The sequence below is a fragment of the Rhinolophus hipposideros genome (genome assembly GCF_964194185.1).
Source record: "Rhinolophus hipposideros genome assembly, chromosome: X".
Classification (NCBI taxonomy): Eukaryota; Metazoa; Chordata; class Mammalia; order Chiroptera; family Rhinolophidae; genus Rhinolophus; species Rhinolophus hipposideros.
The window spans coordinates 37,732,580-37,755,167 of record NC_138046.1 but is presented as its reverse complement, the minus strand read 5'-3'; the positions used below and the strand labels follow the sequence as shown (position 1 = coordinate 37,755,167).

At 38.9% G+C, this 22,588-nt stretch overlaps 1 protein-coding gene across 1 annotated transcript in view; it reads left to right on the top strand.

Moving 5' to 3' along the window:
- Positions 1 to 22,588, top strand: part of SLC6A14 (solute carrier family 6 member 14) — a gene marked incomplete at both ends in the record, with an annotated part of 64,105 nt that overhangs the window by 19,938 nt on the left and 21,579 nt on the right. Inside the window, one exon of the mRNA XM_081042818.1 lies at positions 4,575 to 4,715. Within this exon, the coding sequence (XP_080898944.1) occupies positions 4,575 to 4,715 (141 nt within the window). The remainder of the gene's footprint in view (positions 1 to 4,574; positions 4,716 to 22,588) is intronic.

The window sequence follows — 22,588 nt, the reverse complement described above, 5'->3', positions numbered from 1 at the left end:
TAGTATCCTCGTATGATCCTTTGTATTTCTGTGGCATCTGTGATAACTTCCCCTCTTTCATTTCTGATTATGTTTATTAGTGTCTTATCTCTTTTCATTTTAGTGAGTCTAGCCAAGGGTTTGTCAATTTTGTTAAGCTTTTCAAAGGACCAACTCTTTGTCACATTAATTTTTTCAATTGTCTTTTTGTTCTCTATTTCATTTAATTCTGCTCTAATTGTATTATTTTTCTCCTTCTGCTGACCTTAGGTTTCATTTGTTCTTTTTTTTTCTAGTTCTTTAAGATGCAATGTTAGGTTGTTTATTTCAGATTTTTCTTCTTTCTTGAGCCAGTCCTGTAATTATATAAATTTTCCTCTTAATATAACTTTCACAATATCCCAATGATTTTGATACAATGTATTTTTATTCTCATTTGTTTCTATGAATCTTTTGATCTCTCTTTTTATTTCTTCTTTCAGCTAGTTGTTCTTTAGTAGTATGTTGTTTAATCTCCATGTATTTGTGGTTTTTCCATCTTTCTATTTGCAGTTGATCTCCAGTTTCAAAGCATTGTGGTCAGGGAATATGCTAGGTATGATTTCAATCTTTTTAAATTTTCTAAGGCTAGTTTTATGTCCCAAAATATCATCTATCATTAAGGATGTGGAAAAGAATATATAGTCTGGTGTTCTAGGATGCAAGGCTATTTGGTTTAATATGTCATTTAAGGATCACATTTTATTAATGATTTCCTGTTTCAATGATCTATCCATAGCTGTCAACGGTGTATTTAGATCCCCTACTATAATTGTGTTTTTGTCTTTTTCTCCCTTTAGCTCTGTTCGTAGTTGTTTTATATAATTTGGTGCTCCCTGATTGGGAACATATACAGAGGGTGCCAGAAAAATGTATACACATTTTAAGAAAGGAAAAAACTGTATTAATTGTAATACTTAGTATGTACCGATAACAAAAAAAATGAATACAAGTCATGTTTGACTTCTGCCATTACAAGAGGCTCTGAAAGTGGTTATTATCAGCATCCAGACACTTTTGATTTTGGTGAACTACTGCTTGAGAATAAATAACATCTCTTAAAATGTTTATATATTTTTTGTCATCCCTAGTATATTGATAAGTGTTTATCTTGTTGTTTTGTCCCATTTATCATTAAGAAATGTCCGTTTTTGTTTCTTGTTACCTTTTTTTAATCCTGAACTGTGTTTTGACAGATAAAAGTATGGCTATATCCATTTTTCTCTGGATGCTATATGCTTGGATTATCATTTTCCACCTTTTCAGTTTGAGTCTATGTTTGTCCTTGTAGCTGAGAAGTGTCCCTTGGAGGCAACATATGATTGGGTTTTGTTTTTTGATCCAATCTTCTACCTTGTGCCTTTTTTAGTGCATTCAGTCCATTTGCATTTAGGGTGATTATTGATATATGAGGATTTTCTATTGCCATTTTACCTTTTGTTTTCTGGTTGATTGGTGTCTCCATTGTTTCTTTGCCTTTGTGCTTCTGTTATTTTACTTTGGTGGTATTCCATGATTTTCCCCTTCTTTTTTATGTTATGTGTTCTGGATTTTGTTTGAGTGGTTACCATTAAGTTCATGAAAAGAAAGTTTAATATATACAGTAGCCCTTTTCTTTTAGCATGCATCTTACCTTCATTCCTCTTTAGAAATTCAGACCTTTACTCCCTCCCCTTTTATGTTTTTGTTGTCAAAGACTATCCCCATTTATGCTATGAATGCTTTTCTGATTTGCCACAGGAAATTGTCTTTTTAAATTTTATTTTCATGTTTTTATCTTTTTTTCCTTTATGATATGTTTAAGTGTATAGCGCCCTATTCTGTGTAAGGGTTTCCGTTTCTTGCTTCTGTCTGTCTGTTAGTAATCTTACTTGTAGTTCTATATCCTCTTGTCGTCTTATTTCAGAATAGTCTCCTTCAGCATTTCCTGTAATGCAGGCTTTGTGGTGGAAAATTTCCTCAGCTTCTATATATTTGGAAAGGTACTTATTTTTCCTTCATATATAAAGGATAACTTTGAGAGATATATTCTTCTTCGGTGGTAATTTCTATTTTTTGATATTTTGAATATTTGATTCCACTCCTTCCTGGCTTGTAGACTTTCTGCTGAATAGTCTGATGATAATTTAATAAGCTTTCCTTTGTAGGCTACAATCTTCTTTACCCTGGTTCCCTTAAGAATTCTTTCTTTGTCATTATTTTTTTGACAGGTTAAACATAATATGCCTTGGGAGAAGGCCTGTTAGGATTGAGGTAATTAGGTGTTCTGTTTGGTTTTTGGATTAGAGGATCCAGATCTTTCCATAGTTTTTGGAAGTTCTCATTGACTATTAGTTTGAATATACTCTCTGTGCCCTTCTCCCTCTCTTCTCCTTCTAGTATAGCAATTATTCTTATATTGCTCTTTCTGATAGCGTCAGATAGTTTTTGTAAAGTTTTTTCATTTATTTTAACTCAAATCACTCTGTTCTTCTATTTGTGTCATTTCCGGATTTCTATCTTTGATATCACTAATTCTTTCCTCCATCTAGTCAGCTCTGTTTCTTAAGCTCACTTATCATTTTCATCTCTTTTATTGAGATCTTCAGCTCCAGAATTTTTATTTGGTTTTTTAAAAATTTCATTCTCTTTGGTATGTTCATTATGTTTGTTGATTTTATTTCTGAGTTCATTAAGCTGCCTATCTGAATTTTCTTGCATCTCATTGAGTTTTTCTGAGAACAACAATCTTGAATTCTCTGTCACTTAAGTCACATATTTCCATGTCTCTAAGTTTATTTTCTGAAGATTTTCTATTTTCTTCCTGAGCTGCTTTGTTACCTTGGTTATTCGTGGTATTTGATGAATTCTCTTCTTGGGCATCTATGGCAGTGGATTGTGCACCAGGTTGATATGAAGAAGTCATTCTTTTGCTTTGCAGTAGGTAGCATTGGAGCATTTTATTTTCTCTTTCCCTGTTTTGGCTTCTCACATCATGGGAGATTTCCTGGGCATGTCGGTTTCTCCTCTGTGTCCAGGTCACTCCAGTCTCAGGGCTCCACCCATGGGAGGATGTGGTAGGTGATGTGGTTCTGAGGCCCTGTGAGCTCAGTGTTGCCTCAGCATGCAGAGGCAGAGCTGTGCATCTCAGCAGCCCTCTATGTCCCCACTGTGATCAGCCATGAAAGGTGGGGGCTGGGTTAGCTAGGAGAGGCAGCTGGTGTTTTTGTGGCTTTGTTCTCCTCTGAGTAATGGCAATTGCCAGACCCCAGCTGCCTCACCCCTGTAGCTCTTCCATTGTCATTGGAATTAGCCATAGTGTACACCTGCCATTGAGGAACTGTCTCTCTAGTTCTCAGGGCTGCAGATATTCTGCTCTTTAATCCAACACTGCTAGAGTTTTTTCTGGGGTCTGTTTCTAGCTCTGGGAGGGTGGGGGGGGGAGTCGATGTCTGGGAGGTTTAGGGGAGACAGCCAGGCTCTGTGGCTTTGTTTTCTGCCTGGCAGTGATGGCTGTTAGACCACAGTTGTCGCACTTTTGCATTCTATCTTTGCCCTGAGGTATCTGCCTAGATTTGGTTCTGCCATATTATTTGCTGATTTCTCAGGCACAATTGCTGGGGCCACAAAGAATGCACCTGCCCTCTCAATCCTTCCCTCTCTCAGGACCACATGGATCTCTGGGCTGCATCCCACAGCCCCAATATCTGCATTTCTCCCTTCCCTCTTCCACTGTTCACTTTGATGTGCCCATGTTCATATGTATTGATGTGTGGATCTCTCAAATGTGTTTGTGTGTTGCATAGGGAATCCTTTGTTGAATTATAGTTGTTCAACTTGTAACTTCAAGGGGAGAATTCAAGGAGCATACCTCACGCTGCTGTGTTTCTGATGTCATTCATCAGAATGTTTTAAAAATGGATAATTTGAGAATGGTGAGAACAGAAAGAGAAAATTATGCCAACTTTGCTAATATCCTTATGAAATTTCCCCCCCTTCTTCTGCCTCCACCTCCCTCACTCCGGTTCAAGCCGTTCTTTCTCAGTCTAGTTGTGTAGGACACAGCTCCCTGGCCCATGCTGGTATTATGAACCTTGTGTTCCCCCTTCTCCCCCCACCCCCAGCTGAGGCAGTCGGTTGCTGGTTGTCGGTTGTTGGCGCATGGCAGCTCTCATTGGCTGCTGGCCACTCATGCTGACTGCTGGCCACTCACATATGACACCAGCCGCTCCTGGCAGCACATGATAGCCCACGGCAGCACAGCAGTCCGTGACAGCACACAGCAGCCTGCAGCAGCTCACGCCAACCTCTGGCTGCTCATGGCAGCCCAGCTCCAGGGAGAGCTGTTGTTCACAATCTTAGCTGTAGAGGGCGCAGCTCACTTGCCCATGTGGGAGTGGAACTGGCGACCTCAGCGTTAGGAGCATGGTGCTCCAACTACCTGAGCTACTGGGCCAGCCCTACCTTTTGAAATTTTTGATACTTTATTTTACCAATGTCAACTGACTAATGACTTTTTTTGTATGCAGTTATATACCATGATTTAAATAAATGACTTTAATTTTTTTTCCTGATAGGTGGTATATTTTACAGCTATTTTTCCCTATGTTGTCTTACTCATCCTGTTAATACGAGGTGCAACTCTGGAGGGCGCATCAAAAGGCATTTCATACTATATTGGAGCAGAGTCAAATTTTACAAAACTTCAGGAAGCTGAGGTAAGACTGAATTTGAGTTTCAAATTATCTGAAATGTAAACCTTAAATGCAAATTCTGAAAGTCTTTGGTTGCATATAAAACTGTCAGAATGAAGTAGCTTGCAACAAACATGCAGTTAAATTTATTAGTGTTTCAGTCCAATAGGATGTCTGACTTAACTATTTAACATGACAGTAATGCTCTCTTGTTGGAAGTGAGACCATCATTTTTAGCAATAGTATTTTTAAAAATTCATTTTATTCATATAACTAATTTTATTTGATCAAAAAGATTTGGGGTTTATTAATCTGAGAAAGAATATTTTATGCATGAATACCTACAAATTGTTGACTAAGATTATGTGACTTATTTGATAAACTCATAGTGGATTTTAAGATTACAGTTGAAAGTGTAATTGACTAATATTTTAATTGTCTTCATAAGTTAATATCCCAAAAGTAAGATCAAATTTTGCCTAATGGATTTTAAAGTTAAAACACAAATTTGAAATGGATGAAGCATTTCATCAAGAAAATTGTTACTGGTACCAGAAACATAAACATTTGCCACAAATATAAATTCGGTAACGCTCTTTTAACTTTAGTCTATCTCCAATTAATGGCTGTGTGTGTCACAAATACATAAAATATTTTACAATTTTGACTGCAAAGAACATTAAAAGTAAGTGCAGTCTATATACTATGCTTGTGTTGATACAGACTAAGAATGCATTCACCTTTTTAGTAGTCACATCTAGTAGTGCTATCCAACATGGATATTAGTTTTAGTTAGTAATGGTATTCTTTGTGGAACTCATGTTTATTTCCAGAAATTGCTGTTTCCTAAATACAGGCATACTGCATTTTATTGCACATAACAAATAATACCTTTTTTTTTTTTTAAACAAATTGAAGGTTTGTAGTGACACTGTGTTGAGGAAGTCTATTTGGTACCATTTTTCCAACAGCATTTGCTCTCTTCATGTCTCTGTCATATTTTGATAATTTTCTCAATATTTCAAATGTTTTCATTATTATTAAATTTGTACGGTGGTCTATGATCAGTGATCTTTTATGTTACTATTGTAAATATTTGGGGGCACAACAAATAACACCCATGTAAGATGGCAAACTTACTTGATAAATGTTGTTTTGACTGCTCCAACAACCATTGTTCCCCCATCTCTCTCTCTCTCCTTGGGCCTCTTTATTCCCTGAGACACAAAAAATATTGAAATTAGGCCAATTAATAACCTCACAATGGCCTTTAAGGGTTCAAGTGAAAGGAAGAGTTGCAAGTCTCTCACTTGAAATCCAAAGTTAGTTGGGGCGGCCAGGTGGTTCAGTTGGTTAGAACGTGAGCTCTGAACAACAGGGTTGCCGGTTCGATTCCCACATGGGCCAGTGAGCTGTGCCTTCCACAACTAGATTGAAGACAATGAGCTGCCACTGAGGTTGTGGAGGGGAGGCCGGATGGCTCAGTTGATTAGAGCGCAAGCTCTCAACAGCAAGGTTGCCAGTTCAATTCCCACATAGGATGGTGGGCTGTGCCCCCTGCAACTAAAGATTGAAAATGGCGACTAGACTTGGAGCTGAGTTGTGCCCTCCACAACTAGATTGAAGGACAACGACTTGGAGCTGATGGGCCCTGGAGAAACACACTATTCCCCAATATTCCCCAATAAAGTTTATTAAGAAAAGCTAGAAATGATTAAGCTTAGTGAGGACTGTATTTTGAAAGCTGAGATAGGCGGAAAGCTAGGCCTCTTGCACCAGTTAGCAAAGTTGTGAATGCAAAGGAACAGTTCTTGAAGGAAATTGAAAGTGCTACTCCAGTGAACACACGAATGGTAAGAAAGAGAAACAACCCTATTGTAGGTATTGAGAAAGTTTTAGTGGTCTAGATAGAAGATCAAACCAGCCACCACATTCCCTTCTGCCAAAGCCTAATCCAGAGCAAGGCCCTAACTGTCTTCGATTCTCTGAAGGCCATGAAGCTGCAGAAGAAGAGTTTGAAGCTAGCAGAGGTTGGTTCCTGAGGTTTAAGGAAAGAAGCCATCTCCATAACATAAAAGTGCAAGGTGGTAAAGCAGAAAGAGCTGATGTAGAAGCTGCAGCAAGTTATCCAGACGATCTAGCTAAGGTAGTTAATGAAGGTGGCTACACTAAAGAACACATTTGCAGTGTACACAAAACAGCTTCATATTGGAGGAATATGCCATCTAGGACTATGATGGCTAGAGAGGAGAAGGCATTGCCCGGTTTCACAGTTTAAAAGGACAGGCTGCCATTGCAAAGGAATCACAGTGTAATAATAATCTAATATCAAGCTGTATTCTGGAGACTTAGTAATATTTACTTTACAATCCAAAAACTTCATTTCTATTGAAATTGGATATAGATTATGTACCTATCAGAGGGAAACTTATTGTTTTTAACTTCTATAAAAAAGAAGTATTAATTTATGATTATTTTCCATGATAACAATAATAGCTACCATTGAGCATCCTGCTAATTGCTTTACATATGTTATCTCATTTATTTCTCACATCATTCCTAGGATACATAATAATTATTATTGCCATCTCCATTTTATAGACAAAAAAGGTTTAAAGATCTTAAATAAATTGATGTCAAAGAAAGTGAGAGGTATTGGATGTAAACTTCATTTTTTTGACTCAAGAGCTAGAACTCTTACACACCATATTATGTTGCCTGACTTGCACGGTCGAGTCCAGTTCTCTGATGGACTGAAAAACACTTTTTCACCAATATATGCCAGCCCTATTATTTGAAATCTCTGGGGGTAATGTTACATCTACAGAATTTCACTGTTAAAATAGATTTAAGTAGATTGGTTTCTAAAATTAATTGTTGTTTTTTAGCAAATACATGAGGGATAAATTGCAAAATGGAGAATACTAAAGTGGTAGGATTAGATGAGAATGTGTGTGTGGGGGGGCTACTTAAAGAGATGAGGACACCTAATGAAGCTCTAGTCAAAACATGGAATGAGGGACTGGGTGATACAAGGGATGCCTAAATATCATCATTCTTCAAAAATTACATAGTACTATCCCTGTTAAGAATTATGTGTTCCTATTGTACCTGAATTGATATGTAGAGACAACAGAATTCCAATGAAATTCCCAGCAGTTTTTTTCGTGAAATTTGACAGCTGATTCTAAAAGTTATGTGAAAGAGAAAAAGGTAAAAAAATAAAACAAAATAAGGTGTTTCTGAACAAGTGAGGAAGATTTGTTTTAGCAACTATGAAACAATATTATAATGCCACACTAATTAAAATAATGTATTAGTACAGATATAGAAATACAGAGCAGTGGAAAATAATAGTAATTAAAAAAATATATAGACATATAGACCAGTGGAACAGAACAGTAATATCAAAAATATTCATCAACATGTGAAGCTTGATATGTGGCAAGGTCGCAATGCAGGTCAATGGGGAAGGGATGGACTATCCAACTTATAAAATTGGTACCCAATTGATATAATTCATCTCATTAATTATCCTTAGACAATTGGTATTCCATTTCAAAAAAATAAATTGGTAGTTCTTTGTTTAAATAATTTTATTTTTCTTTTTTTTTAATTAATTAATTTATTTATTAGTTTCAGGTGTACAAAACAAGGTAATACTTAGACGTTCATCATTTATATCCCTCATACTGTGAACCCCCCTCCCCCCATCCACTATCCCTCCGACCTCACACTGAACCATCACATTATATATATAAAATTATAGTTGGCATTCATTAATGTTTAGCTTCTGATGTACAATGCCATGATCAGGTATCCACAGTATCCCTGAGGTGGTCTCCCAAATAGGACGCATGTCCATCGGATACCCAACAAAATCTTTACAACATTATAGAATACCTTCCCCAAATTAATTTTCAAAAAAAAAACCCTGAGGCCATCTTGTGGTTACCAGCTGCTTCCAAATCCCTTCACCTTTCCCCTTATCCCCAACCCCCTCCCACACACCCATCTAACCACTCTCGGTTTTTTCTCTGCGTCCCAAAACTGTCTCTGATTAGTTCATTCACATAGTCTTTTCTTTAGATTCCATATATAAGTGAGATCATATGGTACTTGTCTTTCTCTTTCTGACTTATTTCACTTAACATAATGTTCTCTAGATCCATCCATGTTGCTGCAAATGATAAGATTTCTTTCTTCTTTATGGCTGCGTAATACTCCATTGTATAAATGTACCACAGCTTCTTAATCCAGTCATCTACCGATGGGCATTTTGGTTGTTTCCATATCTTGGCTATTGTGTAAAGTGCTGCAATAAACATAGGAGTGCATACAGATTTTTGAATTGGAGTTTTGGATTTCTCCGGGTAGATGCCTAGGAGTGGAATTACTGGATCATAGGGTAGTTCCATTTTCAGATTCCTGAGATACCTCCATACTGTTTTCCATAGTGGCTGCACTAATCTGCAGTCCCACCAACGGTGCACTAGCGTTCCCTTTTCTCCACATCCGCGCCAGCATTTGTTGTTTGTTGATTTATTGATAATAGCCATTTTGACTGGAGTGAGGTGGTATCTCATTGTGGTTTTTATTTGCATTTCTCTGATGGTTAGTGAGGTTGAGCATTTCTTCATATGTCTTCTTGCCTTCTGTATGTCCTTTTTAGAGAAATGTCTCCCCAAGTCCTCTGCCCATTTTTTAATTGGGTTGTTTGTTTTTTTGGAGTTGAGTTGAGTAAGTTTTTTATAGATTTGTGATATTAATCCCTTATCAGATATATCATTGGCAAATATCTTTTCCCATAGAGTAGGATCCCTTTTTGTTTTATTGATGGTTTCCTTTGCTGTGAAAAAACTTTTTAGTTTGATGTAATCCCACATGTTTATTTTTCCTCTTACTTCGCTCGCGCGAGGGGATATATCAGTGAAAATCTTACTCCGGGTAATGTCCATGAAGTTTCTTCCTATATTTTCTTCTAGATATTTTATGGTTTCGGATCTTACATTTAAGTCTTTAAGCCATTTTGAATTTGTTTTTGTATATGGTGTAAGGAGGTGGTCCAGCTTCATTTTCTTGCATGTGTCCGTCCAGGTTTCCCAACACCACTTATTGAACAGACTATCTTTACCCCATCGTACATTCTTGCTTCCATTGTCGTAGATTAGATGGGCATATAGGCATGGATTTACGTCTGGACTCTCTATTCTGTTCCATTGATCTATGTATCTATTTTTATGCCAGTACCATGTTGTTTTGATTACTGTAGCCTTGTAGTATAGTTTGAAATCAGGTATCGTTATACCTCCCACTTTGTTCTTATTTCTCAAGATTTCTGAGGCTATCCGGGGTCTTTTATGGTCCCATATAAATTTTAGGATTATATGTTCTATTTCTGTGAAAAACGTCGTTGGTAGTTTGATAGGAATTGCGTTGAATATGTATATTGCCTTAGGCAGTATGGACATTTTAACTATATTAATTCTTCCTATCCATGAACATGGGATGTGTTTCCATCTATTTATGTCTTCTTTCATTTCTTTCTTCAGTGTTGTATAATTTTCTGAGTACAGATCCTTTACATCTTTGGTTAGATTTATTCCCAGATATTTTATAGTCTTTGGAGCAATTGTAAATGGAATTGTTTTTTTAATTTCTCCTTCTGCTATTTTATCATTGGTATGTACAAATGCAACTGATTTCCAAATATTAATTTTATATCCTGCTACTTTACTAAATTCATCTATCAGTTCTAATAGTTTCTTGGTGGAGTCTTTAGGGTTCTCTATATATAGTATCATATCATCTGCATATAATGATAATTTTACTTCCTCCTTACCTATTTGGATGCCTTTTATTTCTTTCTCTTGTCTGATTGCTGTGGCTAGAACTTCCAGCACTATGTTGAATAGAAGTGGAGAAAGTGGGCAACCTTGTCTTGTTCCTGATCTTAGGGGGAATGGTTTTAGCTTTTCCCCATTGAGTATGATGTTAGATGTGGGTTTGTCATATATGGCCTTTATTATGTTAAGATATGACCCCTCTATTCCCACTTTCTTAAGGGTTTTTATCATAAAAGGTTGCTGTATTTTATCAAATGCTTTTTCTGCATCTATTGATATGATCATGTGATTTTTATTTTTCATTTTGTTAATGTGGTGTATCACATTAATTGATTTGCGGATGTTGAACCACCCCTGCATACCAGGGATGAATCCCACTTGATCATGGTGTATGATCTTTTTAATGTATCGCTGAATTCTGTTTGCTAATAATTTGTTGAGAATTTTTGCATCTATGTTCATTAGAGATATTGGCCTGTAGTTTTCTTTCTTTGTGGTGTCTTTGTCTGCTTTTGGGATCAGGGTGATAGTGGCTTCGTAAAAAGTGTTTCGGAGTCTTCCTTCCTTCTGGATTTTTTGGAAGAGCTTGAGGAGGATAGGTGATAATTCTTTTTTGAACGTTTTGAAAAATTCACCTGTAAAGCCATCTGGTCCAGGGCTTTTGTTTGTTGGGAGATTATTGATTACTGATTCAATTTCCCTGGTGGTAATCAGACTGTTCAGGCTTTCTGTTTCTTCTTGAGTTAGCCTTGGAAGGTTGTGCGCCTCTAGAAAATTGTCCATTTCTTCAAGGTTGTCAAATTTGTTGGCATATAGTTGCTCATAGTAATTTCTTAAAATTTTTTGTATTTCTGTGGTGTCTGTTGTCACTTCTCCTCTTTCATTTCTCATTTTATTAATTTGGGTCCTCTCTCTCCTTTTTTTAATGAGTCTGGCTAAAGGTTTGTCAATTTTGTTTATCTTCTCTAAGAACCAACTCTTGGATTCATTTATCTTTTGTATTGTTTTTCTGGTCTCTATTTCATTTATTTCTGCTCTGATCCTTATTATCTCCTTCCTTGTGCTCCCTTTGGGTTTATTTTGCTGTTCTTTTTCCAGATCCCTTAAGTGTGAAGATAAACTGTCAATTAGTGATGATTCTTGTTTCTTTAGGTAGGCCTGCAGTGCTATGAACTTCCCTCTTAGGACTGCTTTCGCAGCATCCCATAGATTTTGGGTCGTCGTGTTCTCATTCTCATTTGTCTCAAGATATCTTTTGATTTCTTCTTTGATCTTCTGCTTGACCCATTCATTATTTAGCAACATGTTATTCAGCCTCCATGAATTGGTGTATCTTCCTGGTTTTTTTCCCCTGTAGTTCATTTCTAATTTCATAGCACTGTGGTCAGAGAAGACAATTGGTATGATTTCAATTTTCTTAAATTTATCAAGGCTTGTCTTATGTCCTAACATATGATCTATCTTAGAAAATGTTCCATGTGCACTTGAGAAGAACGTGTATTCTGCAGCATTGGGGTGAAATGCTCTGAAAATATCAATTAAATCCAACTGCTCCAAAGTATCATTTAAGGCTGTTGTTTCCATATTGATTTTCTGTCTGGAGGACCTGTCCCTTGTTGTCAGAGGTGTGTTGAAGTCCCCTACTATGATAGTGTTGCTGTTGATCTCTGTCTTTATGTCCATCAGTACCTGTTTTATATATTTAGGTGCTCCTATGTTAGGTGCATAGATGTTTACTAGGGTTATGTCCTCTTGTCGGATTGATCCCTTTATTATTATATAGTGCCCATCTTTGTCTTTTAATATGTTTTTCATTTTAAAGTCTATTTTGTCAGATATAAGTATTGCAACTCCAGCTTTTTTTTTGCTTCCATTTGCATGAAATATGTTACTCCAACCCTTCACTTTCAGCCTGTGTGTGTCTTTTGATCTGAAATGAGTCTCTTGTATACAGCATATACAAGGGTCTTGCTTCCTTATCCACTCAGCCACCCTATGTCTCTTGATTGGAGCGTTTAATCCATTTACATTTAAAGTGATTATTGATAGGTACATAGTTATTGCCATTTTTAGATTTGTAGTAAATTGTTTTCATCTTTCTTCTATTTACAGAAGTCCTTTTAGTATTTCTTGCAATGCTGTCTTGGTTGTCATAAATTCTTTCAGTTTGTTCTTTTCTGGGAAGCTCTTTATCTCTCCATCAACTTTAAATGATAGCCTTGCTGGATAAAGCAATCTAGGTTGTAGGCCTTTGTGTTCCATCACTTTGAGTATCTCCTGCCACTCCCTCCTTGCCTTCAATGTTTCTGTAGAAAAGTCATTTGATAGTCTTATGGGAGTTCCCTTGTATGTGACCTTCTGCCTTTCTCTTGCTGCTTTCAAGATTCTCTCTTTGTCTTTAAGCTTTGCCATTTTAACTATAATGTGTCTTGGTGTGGGCCTGTTTGGGTTTATCCTGGTTGGAACTCTCTGCACTTCCTGGGCTTGTATGTTGGTTTCCTTCATCAGGTTAGGGAAGTTTTCGGACATTATTACCTCAAATATGTTCTCAATCCCTTGCTTCTTCTCTTCGCCTTCTGGTATTCCTATGATGCGCATGTTGTTGCGCTTGATGTTATCCCAGAGGTCTCTTAACCCATCTTCATTGTTTTTTATTCTTTTTTCTTTCTGTTGTTCAGTTTGAGTGATCTCTGCTAACTTGTCTTCTAAGTCGCTGATTCGGTCCTCTGCTTCATCTAACCTGCTGGTCATTCCTTCAAGTGAGTTCTTAATTTCGGTAACTGTGTTCTTTAGTTCTAGCTGGTTGTTCGTTAAGATTTCTACATCCTTTTTTAGCTCTAACTAGTTGTTCTTTATGATTTCTATATCCTTCTTTATGTCTTCTCTAAGCTCCTTAAACATTCTTATCACCAGTGTTCTGAACTCTGTCTCTGACATGTTGGTTACCTCTGCTTCATTTGGTTCCAGTTGTGGAGGTTTCTTCTGTTCTTTTATTTGGGACATGTTTCTTTGTCTCCCCATTCTGACTGACTCTCTGTGTTTGCTTTGATGTATTAGGAAGATCCCCTAGAGCTCTTAGTTCTTGTTGGGTTATCTTATGAAGTATGTGTCCTTTATATTTGACTTGGACTACTTCGTTCTTCTCTGCATGTGCTCCACAGGTGGCTCGTGTGTTTAGTATATCGTCCTGTTCAAGAAGAACTTTAATTGCTTTTTGCTAGTGAGTAGGTGGGTTTAACTCCTAGGCCGTCTATTTGTGAAACTTGGCTCTGCTCACCACAGGATGTTCTGCTGGGTGAGGGCTGGCCACTTAAATGTGGTTTGGCCTCTATGGGCTCTTGGGCCTTCAGAGGATTCCCTCTGGGTGTGTGACTTGTAGGTCAAACCCGGTAGTACTCTGGTTTGGTCCAGAGTTGGCTTCTGTGTATGTTGAATCTTGTGCCTCTTAAGTTGGGCCCTGGTAGGGCAGTTTCAGTGCAAATCAAGTTACCAAGTACAACAACAACAACAACAAAGAGAACAAATCAAGTACATTCACATGTAAAATACAACCAACAATCCCCCCTCAACATAGGCAAAGATATCAAAGAAATAATGACAGAACAAAGCAAATCACAACAAGCAGAAAGAGAAAAAAAAAAAAACACCAAGCAAAGCAAAACAGAAAGCAGAACCAGTCTTGGCTTAAGCCCACCAAGTAATCTCCAGGTTGTCCTCCGCTGTGCCAAAGAGTTCCCTGCCTATTGCGCAGGCAGCGCTGGTCACCTGGTGCCCAGAGTGAATCTGGGACTGTAGATTTAAATGCGAGGGGCTGAGGGGTCTGGATGACAGTTTTCAGAGAGACCATGCAGTTTCTGTCCTTTCCTGCACAAATGCACGCTGAGAGTAGCTCCACCAGCCCTGTGCTCAGTACTCCTGAGTCTTAGGGCCCTCCTTCCATGGGTGACTTGTAGGTCAAACCCGGTAGTACTCTGGTTTGGTCCAGAGTTGGCTTCTGGATATGTTGAATCTTGTGCCTCTTAAGCTGGGCCCTGGTAGGGCAGTTTTCAGCACAAATAAAGTTACCAAGTACAACAACAACAACAAAGAAAACAAATCAAGTACATTCATATGTAAAATACAACCGACAATCCCCACTCAACATAGGCAAAGATATCAAAGAAATAAAGACAGAACAAAGCAAATCACAACAAGCAGAAAAAAGAAAAAAAAGAAGAGAAAGAAAGAAAAAAAAGAAAAAGAAAAGAAAGGAAAAAAGAGAAAAACAAAGCAAAACAACGCAAAACAAAACAAAAACAAAAACAAAAGCAAAAAAAACAAAAAAAACAAAACAAAACAAAACAAAAACAGAACAAAACAAAACAAACAAACAAAAAAAACCACCAAGCAAAGCAAAACAGAAAGCAGCACCAGTCTTGGCTTAAGCCCACCCGGTGATCTCCAGGTTGTCCTCCGCTGTGCCAAAGAGTTCCCTGCCTAGTGCGCAGGCATCGCTAGTCACCTGGTGCCCAGAGTGAATCTGGGAGTGTAGATTTAAATGCGAGGGGCTGAGGGGTCTGGATGACAGTTTTCAGAGAGACCATGCAGTTTCTGTCCTTTCCTGCACAAATGCACGCTGAGAGTAGCTCCACCAGCCCTGTGCCCAGTACTCCTGAGTCTTAGGGCCCTCCTTCCGTAGGTGTGTGGGAGGGGGCGGGCGGGAGATCTCTAAGCTGCTGAAAGCCGGGAGCTGCGTCTGTCACTTACTGCTGAACTCAGGGATTGCTTCCGCGGTTGCCCTTGCCCCGCCCCAGGCCAGCCAGAAAGGGTGGGGCCTGGGGATGGAGGGGTCTCCTCCCTCCTAGGCCAGCCACTCACACTCCTCCCGCAGGCCTGAAAAGGTGGTGGCTGGGGGTGTGGGAGTCTCCTCTCTCCTTGTCCAGCGAAAATCCCCTCCTCCCAGCCTCTTCCGAAGGTCAGAGCCGGCTGCCAATCTTCCCAGCGCCTGAGCACAGACGCCCCTCTGTAATCTGACACCACTCCTCAGTTTAGGGGTAGTTTACGTCTCTGGAAGGGTGGGGGGAGGATTTGAAAAGCGCGGTGAGGGGCCCAGGTGTGGCGTCTGAGTTCTTTGTCTGCCCTAGGGCCCACGAGCTGCCCGCCCCGGCGGGAGCGATCAGCTGTGGGACGCAGGGAAAGAGCCCACCTCCTGGACCCTACGCTCTCCGCCACACCCTGGGCTCCCGTGGGACTCTAGAGCCCCGGGTGCTGCCTTCCACTTTTCCTGTGGGCACGCTCCTCCCCCGCTCGCCCACCTAGTGCACCTCAAAGCAAACCTTCCACGAGCCTCCGTCCGACCTGGGAGCCGCGCAGCGCAGCTGTTGCTGTACGGCCTGTGCTCCGCTTCCAGGAGTCTGCGCTCCGTCGTCCTGGCGCCGCTGGCCTCGGCTCCGCGGGGGTGGGGGTGGGGGGGCGCGCTTCCACTTCGCTGTCCTGCCTCCTCCCCTGCTTGTAATCCGCGCACACCTTCAGGTAAATTCCTCCACGAGTCTCCCCGCTGTTCTGCGTGTTCTATATCTCCCTGTGTCTTTAGAGCTGCAGTTTACCGCCGCAGCCTCCGCCGCCGGCTTGATTCCACCGCCTAAATAATTTTATTTTTCAATTACAGTTGGCATAGAATATTATATTAGAATCAGGTACACAAGATAGGGATTAGACATTTATAGAACTTACACTGTGAGAACCCAGAAAAATCTAGTACTCATCAGACACCATGCATACTTATTACAATATTCCCTGTCCAATACCTTTTTTTAAATTTAAGTGTATTGCGGAGACAATTGTTAGTAAAGTTAGATAGATTTAACGTGTAAAATTCTGTATTACTTCATCTATAAATCCCATTGTGTATTCACCACAGAGTCAGTTCTCCTTCCATCACAATATATTTCTCTCTACACTCATTTACTACCCACCTCCTCCCTTACCCACTGGTACCAAAAACTATTGTCTGCGTCTATGAGTTCTTGTTTCTCATTTGTTTGTCTTGTTCTTTTGTTGTTTTGGGATTATATACCACATATCAGTGAAATCATAGGGTTCTCTGCTTTATCTGTCTGACTTATTTCACTTAGCATTATACTCTCATGATCCATCCATGTTGTCACAAATGTCCCCATATCGTCTTTTCTTACCACCAAATAGTATTCCACTGTGGATATATACCACAACTTCTTTATCCATTCATCTATCCAAAAACATTTTGGTTGTTTCCATGTCTTGGCGACCATAAATAAGGCTGCAGTGAACATTGGAGCACACGTGTCTTTATGTATAAATGTTTTCAAATTTTTGGATAGATACCCAGGAGAGGGATTGCTGGGTCATATGGTAATTCTATTCATAATTTTTTGAGGAACCTCCACACTGCCTTCCATAACAGCTGCAGCAGTCTGCATTCCCATCAACAGTGTATGAGAGTTCCTTTTTCTCCACAGCCTCTCCAACACTTGTTACTATTTGTCTTGTTGATGATAGCCATTCTGACTGGGGTGAGGAGATATCTCATTGTGGTTTTTATTTGCATTTCTCTGATGATTAGTGATGTTGAGCATTTTTTCATATGTCTATTTGCCATTTCTATGTCCTCTTTGGAGAAATGTCTCTTCAGGTACTCTGCCCATTTTTCAATTGGGTTGTTTGTGTTTTTGTTGTTGAGCTTCATGAGTTCCGTGTATATTTTGGATAGTAGCCCCTTATTGGAGGTACTGTTTGCAAAAATGTTCTCCCATTCAGTTGGTTGCCTCTTTATTTTGTCGGTGGTTGCTTTTGCTGTGCAGAAGCTTTTAAGTTCATATAGCCCCATTTGTTTATTTTAGCTTTTACTTTCATTGCCTTTGGAATCAAATTCATAAAATGCTCTTTGAACGCAAGGTCCATAAGTTTAGTACCTATAATTTCTTCTATGCAGTTTTTTCTGTCAGGTCTTTTGCTTAAGTTTTTTATCCATTTTGAATTAATTTTGGTACATGGTGACAGATAGCAGTCCAGTTTCATTCTTTTGCATGTGGCTATCCAATTCTCCCAGCACCATTTATTGAAGAGGCTGTCTTCCCTCCATTGTATGCTTTTAGCTTCTATGTCAAAAATTATCTGTTCATATTTACGTGGTTTTATATCTGGGTTCTCAATTCTATTCCATTGGTCTATGTGTCTGTTTTTCTGCCAATACCATCCTGTTTTGATTATTGTAGCCCTGTAGTACAAGCTAAAGTCAGGGAGTACGATACCTCCAGTATTGTTCTTTTTTCTGAAGATTGCTTTGGCTATTCGTGGCCTTTGGTGGTTCGAAACATATCTGATGGTTTTGCTCTTTTTCTTTTAAAAATGCCATTGGGATTTTGATGGGCATTGCATTAAATCTGTATATGGCTTTGGGTAATATGGCCATTTTAACTATGTTGATTCTTCCAATCCATGAGCACGGAATGTCTTTCCATTTCTTTGTGTCTTCTTCAATTTCTTTCAAAAATGTCTTATAGTTTTCAGCATATAGGTCCTTCACATCCTTGGTTAAGTTTATTCCAATTTATTCTTTTTGCTGCAATTGGAAATGGAATTGTTTTTTTGTATTTCTTTTTCTGAGATTTCATTGTTAGTATATACGAATGCAATGGACTTGTGTAGGTTGATTTTGTAGGCAGCAACTTAACTGTATTCGTTGATTGTTTCTAACAGCTTTCTGGTGGAGTTTTTAGGGTTTTCTATATATAGCATCATGTCATCTGCAAAGAGTGACAATTTAACTTCTTCATTACCAATTTGGATGCCTTTTATTTCTTTCTCTTGCCTGATTGCTCTGGCAAGGACTTCCAACAGTATGTTAAAAAGCAGAGGTGATAGGTGACAGCCCTGTCCTGTTCCTGAACGCAGAGCAAAGGGTTTCACTTTTTCACCATTAATTATGAGATTAGCTGAGGGCTTGTCATATATGGCCTTTATTATGTTAACGTATTTTTCTTCTGTGCTTATTTTATTAAGTGTTTTAATCATAAATGGATGTTGTATCTTGTCAAATGCTTTTCTGCACAAATTGATATAATCATATGATTTTTCTCCTTTATTTTGTTTATGTGACGTATCACATTGATGGATTTACTGATGTTGAACCATCCTTGCTCGTGATGAATAATGTTTTTAATGTTTTGTTGTATTCCATTTCCTAGAATTTTGTTTAGGATTTTTGCATCTGTATCCATCAGAGATATTGGTCTGTAGTTTTCTTTTTTGGCGTTGTCCTTACCAAGTTTTGGTATCAGGGTAATGCTGGCCTCATAAAATGAGTCAGGGAGTACTGTATCTTCAATTTTTTGGAAGAGTTGGAGCAGGATTGGTATTATATCCTCTTTGAAGGTTTCGTAGAATTCACTAGTGAAGCCATCTGGTCCCGGACGTTTGCTTTTGGGAAGGTTTTGGATGACTGATTCAATTTCGTTACTGGTGAGTGGCCTGTTTAGATTTTCCAGTTCTTCATGGTTCAGCCTTGGAAGGCTATATGTTTCTAAGAACTTGTCCATTTCTTCTAGGTTATTCAATTTGGTGGCATACAGTCCTTCATAGTATGCTTAAATGATCCTTTGCATTTCTGTGGTATCTGTGATAACTTCCCTTTTTCATTTCTGATTTTGTTAATTAGTATCTTCTCTCTTTTTATCTTAGTGACTCTAGCCAAGGGTTTGTCGATTTTGTTAATCATTTCAAAGAACCAGTTCTTTATAACATTAATTTTTTCTATTGTATTTTTGTTCTCTATTTCATTTTGTTCTGCTTGGATTTTTGTTATTTCCTCCTTCTGCTGACGTTGGGTTTTACTTGTTCTTCTTTTTCTAGTTCTGTAAGTTGTAACATAAGGTTATTTACTTTGGTTTTTTTTTTTTTCTTGAGATAGGCCTGTAGTGATATGAATTTCCCTGTTAAAACTGCTTTCGCTGCATCCCAAAAATTTTGGTAGGATGTATTTTCATTGTCATTTGTTTCTACGTATATTTTGATCTTTCCTCTATTTTTTTCTGTGACCCAATCGTTCTTTAAAAGTATGTTGTTTAATCTCCATGTATTTGTGTTTTTTCCTGCTTTCTTTTCGCAGTTGATATCCTATGTCAAAGCCTTGTGATCAGAGAATATGCTTGGTATGATTTCAGTCTTCTTAAATTTGCTGAGACTGATTTTGTGTCCCAATATATGGTCTATCCTTGAGAATGTTCCATGTACACTCAAAAAGAATGTATAGTCTGATGTTTTAGGATGAAGTGCTGTATATATGTCAATTATGTCCATTTCATCTAATGTGTCATTTAGGGCTGCTATTTCGTTGTTTATCTTCTGTTTGGATGATCTGTCCATAGCTGTCAATGATGTACTTAAGTCCCCTAGTATAATTGTGTTTTGGTCAATTTCTCCCTTTAGTTCTGTTAGTAGTTGCTTGGTATATTTTGGTGCTCCCTAATTGGGGGCATAAATATGGATGATGGTGGTTTTGTCTTCTTGTTGTATAGTCCCTTTACCTTTATGAAATGTCCATCTTTGTCTCTTGTTGTCTTTTTCACCCTGAAGTCTGTTTCATCTGATATCATTATGGCTACACCTAATTTTCTCTGGGTACCATTTGCTTGGAGTGTCAATTTCCAACCTTTCACTTTGAGTCTATCCTTCTCCTTGTAGCTGAGAATGGTCTCTTGGAGACAGCATACGGTTGGGTTTAGTTTTTTGATCCAATCTGCTACTCTGTGCCTTTTTATTGGTGAGTTCAGTCCATTTACATTTAGGGTGATTATTGATACATGAGGATTTCCTGTCATTCTATCTTTAGTTTTCTGGTAAGGCTGTGTCTCCATTGTTTCTTTGCCTTTTTGTTGTTCTAAGTTATTTCTGTGTGGTGGTATTCTATGATGTATCCCTCTGTTTCTTCTTTTATTACAGTATGTATTTGATTTCTGGATTTTTTTTGAGTGGTTTCCCTTAAGATTATGTAAAGAAAGTTTGATATTTAGAGTATTCCATTTTCTACAGCATGCTTACTTTCTCCATTCCCATATTCCGGTTCAGGCCTTTACTCTCCCCCTTTTTATGTTTCGGTTGCCACTAATTGTTCCTGTTGATGGTGGGTGAATAGCCTCCTTTAATATTTCTTTTAGTGCAGGTCTTGTTTTAGAAAATTCCCTCAGCTTCTGGATGTCTGGAAAGGTCTTTATTCCTCCTTCACATCTAAAGGTTACCATTGCTAGATGTATTATTCTTGTCTTATGATTCCTCTCTTTCAATAGTTTGAATATTTGGCTCTACTCCCTCCTGGCTTGTAAAGTTTTTGGTGAAAAATCTGATGATATCTAATGGGCTTTCCTTTGTAGGTTACCCTCTTCTTTTCCCTGGCTGTTTTGAGGATTTTTTCTTTGTCATTGATTTTAGACAGCTTCAATACAATGTGCCTTAGAGAAGGCCTGTTGGGATTGAGGTAATTAGGTGTTCTATTTGCTTCTTGGATTCGAGGATCCAGTTCTGTCCACAAATTTGGGAAGTTCTCATCAACAATTTGTTTGAATATATTCTCTGTTCCCTTCTCTCTTTCTTCTTCTGGTATGCCCATTATTCTTATATTGCTCTTTCTGATAGTCAGAAAGTTCTTGTAGAGTTTTTTCATTTCTTTTAAGTCTTAAGTCTCTTTCTTCTTCCATCTGTGTAATTTCCAGGTTTCTATCTTCGATATCACTGATTCTTTCCTCCATCTGGTCAACTCTACTACCTAAGGTGGTTATTTCATTCTTAATGTCTTCTATTGAGTTCTTAATCTTCAGAAATTCCATTTGGCTCTTTTTTAAAATTTCGATCTCTTTTGTAAAATGCTCATGTTGTTCTTTGATTGCGTTTATGAGTTCATTAAATTGCCTTTCTGTGTTTTCTTGCATCTCGTTAAGTTTTTGCAGAACTGCAATCTTGAATTCTCTGTCATTTAAGTCACATATTTCCATATCTCTAAGTTCCTTTTCTGTAGACTTTCACTTTCTTTCTGAGCTGTCTTGTTGCCTTGGTTATTCATGGCAATTACTGATTTATTATTTCTCTTCTTAGACATCTACAGGAGTGACTTCTGTAACAAGTTGATAGGAAGAAGTCTTTTTTTTCCAATACTTGTTAGTAGAATGTTTTATTTTTACTCCGACTGCAGCCTTTTTTTTTCTCTGTGACACAGTAGTGCTATGTTTTCTCTGCACTATTCCAGCTTCTCACACAATGTGGGAATTCCCTGGGAGACGGGCCTCTCCTCTGTTAACCGTTCACCTGGGTCATAGGCGCCACTTCCCTGCCGGGGTGCGGAGAGCCTTTGAAGTTCCAAAGCTCTTTCTGCACCAGATTCAGAGCCCGTTTGTTTCAGCAGTTCTGTTTACTCCTGCAGGGATCCGCCCAGATAGGTGGGGCCAGGGACGGGGTGAGTTGTGAGAGGTGGCCCAGAGCAATGGCGGCGACCACCACCACATCCAGTCCTGCTTCCACAGCTCCCTCCCCTTTGCCGGAACTAGTTGAGCTGCGAATCTGTGTCTGCGGTCCACAGTTCTCAGAGCAGCAAATATTGTGTCCTTTGATCCGACACTGCTACTTTATCGCTTCTAGCACCGGGCAGGTGGGGGCGGGGCGAGCTCTGGGAGGGTAGGGAGGGGGCGGCTAGTCTCCGTGCCTAAGGCTTCCGTTCTCTGCTTGGCAGTGAGGGCTTAAACCACCGATTTCAGCCCTCTATCCTCAGTCTTTGCTTCAAGATCTGCCGTGAGCGAGCGTTGGGTTCAGCCGTTTTGTATGCTGCCCCCTCAGCCCTGTGGGGTGTAAGCGGAGCCCTAGCAGTCCGAGTTCTTCCCTCTTTCACAGCTGTGGTAGTTCCAGGATGCAGCGAGCTCTTAGCACTGAGCTAGGTCTGCGTCCTGCACCCGCGGGGCTCTGTCCCTGCATTTTTCCTTTCCCTCCTCCCCCGCTCGCGCGTTTCGCCCACCTGGAGGTGAATTCAGTAGTGGGCCTCTTCGTCTTGCC